The 4,264-nt window shown below is 38.0% G+C and overlaps 1 protein-coding gene across 1 annotated transcript in view; it reads right to left on the reverse strand.

Annotated features, from left to right (window-relative positions):
- Positions 1 to 224: 224 nt before the first annotated feature.
- Positions 225 to 4,264, reverse strand: part of LOC135226727 (uncharacterized) — a 7,831-nt gene continuing 3,791 nt past the window's right edge. The window contains exon 2 of the mRNA XM_064266436.1: positions 225 to 447. Coding sequence (XP_064122506.1) covers positions 225 to 447 — 223 coding nt within the window. The remainder of the gene's footprint in view (positions 448 to 4,264) is intronic.

The raw sequence follows: 4,264 nt of genomic DNA on the forward strand, positions 1-4,264 counted from the left end.
ACCCTACGGGCGGGTCCCAGCTAGATTGGTCCGTGTAACTAGAGCATAGTTTATGAAAAGAAAATAGATAAATCAAGCCACAATTGACTACAGTACCACGACCTGAATTGTGAGGAATGGAAATCTGACAAAACAAACAACATCCTTGAAAATGAATATCAAAATGAAGCATCATAAACATATATGGAAAGAAAAATTCTTGGTGTTGGCAGAGAGATTCCAATTCACCGGAGAGCCTTTTGGTAGACTAAGTTCTTTATTTTTCCCTCCGGTGACAAAATGAACAGGCGTTCCGGAGAGCCCACTCTTGACCATGCCACATAAAGCTGGCCGTGAGAAAAGCAAGTTTGCTTCAAGTTGATGCCAGCCACTCTGAGACACTGTCCCTGGGCATTATTGATAGTCATGGTAAAAGCCAAACTGATCGGGAGCTGAAGGCACTTGAAACTGAAATGGAAAAGAAAGAAAAGAGAAAGCTCCTTTCTCTGACTCTCTTTCTGTCTCCAACCATCACTGTCTCTTTCCCTCTTTCTTCTCACTAATACCAACTCTCTGTCTCTCTGTCTCTCTCCAAACAATCGCTCTTCTCTGTCTGTCAGTCTGTCTGTCTCTCTCCCTCTCACTTTTTCCATCTTTCTTATACCTAACACCCCCTCAACTCTCTCTCTCTCTCTCTCTCTTCCTTCCCCTCTCGCTCCTTTCTCTTACTCTTTCTCTCTCTCTGTCTTTTCCTCTCCCTGTCGTTCCTTTCTCTTACTCTCTCTTTCTCTCTCCAACAATCACTGTCTCTTACCCTCTTTCTTCTCAGTAATACCCTCTCTCTCTCTCTCTCTCTCTCTATGTCTGTCTGTCTGTCTGTCTGTCTGTCTTGTTTCCTCTTTCTTCTCCCTAACACTCCGTCTACTCTCTCTCACTTTCTCTCCCTCTCATTTTCTCTCTTTTCCAAATAAGTCATATGTATACAGAAATTTGTAAAGTACGGGCATAGCCAGCCCCGTTTCACGGGCAGAACCAGCTCTGTTTCAGGGAATCCCTTTCTCACCTTTCAGAAGGGAGGGGGGGTGGGGGGGGGGGGGGGGGGGGGGGGGGTGGGGGGGGGGGGGGGCAGCGGGGGGAGAAGTAGAAATTTGGAGGCCCGGGCTCCTGAACGTAGGTCTCGACCTTCCCGGGGTGGAAACCCATCTCCGTTCCGAATCTCTGTCCCATCAGAACTGATGACCCAGGCGCCCATACCAATCATACATACATACATACATACATACATTGCCAAAATATATATAATTTTATATTAAATATATATATATATATATATATATATATATATATATATATATATATAATATATTATAATATATAAATATAACTCCAATTTCCGGAGCAACAGCTCGAAGAGCAATCCAAGGCGGGTCAGGGAAAGGCACTATCCTTGATATGCATTTTATTAAAATATATGCCGACGTTTCACAACTCACATAGTTGCATTTTCTAGCTGCAAACAAGCGAACATGGCAATCAATAAACTAATAAAATCCGAATTACACATTATAATTAAATTAAAACTTTCAGAATATAATTGATAAAACATTTACTTAAAGAACAAGCAAATGGCTGCAGACAAACTACCCAGAAGGAAGTTAAAAAAACATACTACTGTACTCGTATAGAGTTACAACAAGAGAGCGAGAGAGAGAAAAAAAAAAAACAATAAGAAGCATACAGACAGAAAAAAAAACAGCTCAACAAGACCATCAGGCAATTAACAATTGTGTGGCCGACGTTTCGAGAGTTTAACGGTGGTACGGTCAATTTGATAATATATATATATCTATATATATAGATATATATATATATATATATATATATATATATATATATATATATATATATAAGATATATATATATATATATATATATATATATATATATATATATATATATATATATATATATATATATGGATATGTATCGAGGATCTTACAACTAATGTTATGAAGCTTCGGGCTATGCCATAGCCATTGTACCACTTACAAGAGTTTGTCTACACTTCCCAGACTTTTGGATTAATAAATGTATCCGAATTATAAAAAAATTTTCTATAATAATGTAATATTCGCCTGAACTGTCGAAGATAAAATAAAGTATACAAATTAATGGCGCTGTAGTCATAACGATTAACATGAAAATATGATACAGGCTTTGATCCTTATGGCTTTGGATGTATACCTTATCTTTATATGTAAAGAGAGATAATGACAATATTAATGTCACAATAATAATAATCCAATTGCAGACAACTATATGTATCGCTGCTTTTCCAGCTGATTCATATCATAAGCAAAACGTTTATTAATCTTAATGTAGGCATTTTTGAGGCATATACACATCAACATAAGGTACGTCGTGCCTCAAAGAATCTATTATACTATGACATCCCAAACAAACATGCACAATATTTCACGAATCTGAGCATAACATTTAACTTTGTAGATACTATAGAACACCCGTAAATCAGAATTACTTCCAATTTGTTTCCTCCGTTTACCATTTCAAGGCTCCTCGTGTAGACACCGATAACGAGCGAACGGTTCCTTCTGGCTGAGAGATCGTGGTAGATATCTTATTTGGGTCGTCTACCTGAAGGCAACTCCGACATTAGACGTCATTTGCGTCGGGGAAGTTGATGCTGAAAGAAGTTTTCTGTGAGGAAACAATTATTCTTGAAAGCGTGGAATCGTCATGACTGGCGCGGCGGAAGTTTTGCTAGCGCGATGCCTCATTTTGGGATCTGTTTCCTGTTGCCACCTGAAGTGTTTGCGAGCGCCCAAACAGAATATAGGGATACAGGATTGACAAAATAATACTTCGTTCCATTCCTTCCCTTGGAAGTGTGATGAGACTGGAGACTGTTAACAGTGGTATCGATCAAAGTAACGGTAAAAAGTAATATACTGCGCTTTATTTTAGACCGTTTTCACCCCTAGAGTACCCTATAAATAACAAAATGAAAATGAGAGAGAGCGAGAGAGAGAGAGATGAGATGAGAGAGAGAGAGAGAGAGAGAGAGAGAGAGAGAGAGAGTTTTTACCATCTGATAGATTGCATTATTTTTCATTCCATTATTCTTCAGAAATTTTTGTATCACAGAACTGTCAATACATTAATCAATAAAACAGTTCACCTTGTATTTTAATAATTCTGTTTCAAGACAGTGCGCCTGCATGGATAGGGTTTGGTTTATAGCTTATTAGCACAGCACATACATGCGCGTACACACACACACACACACACACACACACACACACATATATATATATATATATATATATATACTATATATATATATATATATATATATATATATATATATATATATCAATTCAAGCTACAAATGTCCTTTAATATCTAAATTCACTTTACCTCCCAAAAATATATTTTTATTTTCATATATGTACCGAAGGGGAATTTTTTAATTGATAATAATTTCGTCCCCCCAATGGGATCGGAACCACCGTCCAAGTGGACGGGACGAAATCAGGACAGTCAGTTGACGCTATCCAATCAGCCAACAGAGACCGCTATAAGTTCATATCGATTCTGACCTTACAAATCCACCCTCGATCTGGATGCTTTCGTAATTAGAATCGATAATGAACCCCGTCTACCATGTTGGCCAATTCGAGCGTTTGACAGCACGTAGCCTTTTGTTATGAATAATTATCACATCGAACCGTGATCCATTTATATATCAATTCAAGCTACAAATGTCCTTTATATCTAATTTCACTTTACCTCCAAATGATATATTTTCATATATGTACCGAAGGGGAATTTTTTAATTGATAATAATTTCGTCCCCCCATGGGATCGAACCACCGTCCAAGTGGACGGGGACGAAATCAGGACAGTCAGTGACGCTATCCAATCAGCCAACAGAGACGCTATAAGTTCATATCGATTCTGACCTTACAAATCACTCGATCTGGATGCTTTCGTAATTAGAATCGATATGGAACCCCGTCTACCATGTTGGCCAATTCGAGCGTTTGACAGCACGTAGCCTTTTGTTATGAATAATTATCACATCGAACCGTGATCCATTTATATATCAATTCAAGCTACAAATGTCCTTTAATATCTAAATTCACTTTACCTCCCAAATGATATATTTTCATATATGTACCGAAGGGGAATTTTTTAATTGATAATAATTTCGTCCCCCCATTGGATCGAACCACCGTCCAAGTGGACGGGGACGAAATCAGGA

This window comes from Macrobrachium nipponense, chromosome 15, assembly GCF_015104395.2.
Source record: "Macrobrachium nipponense isolate FS-2020 chromosome 15, ASM1510439v2, whole genome shotgun sequence".
Lineage (NCBI taxonomy): Eukaryota > Metazoa > Arthropoda > Malacostraca > Decapoda > Palaemonidae > Macrobrachium > Macrobrachium nipponense.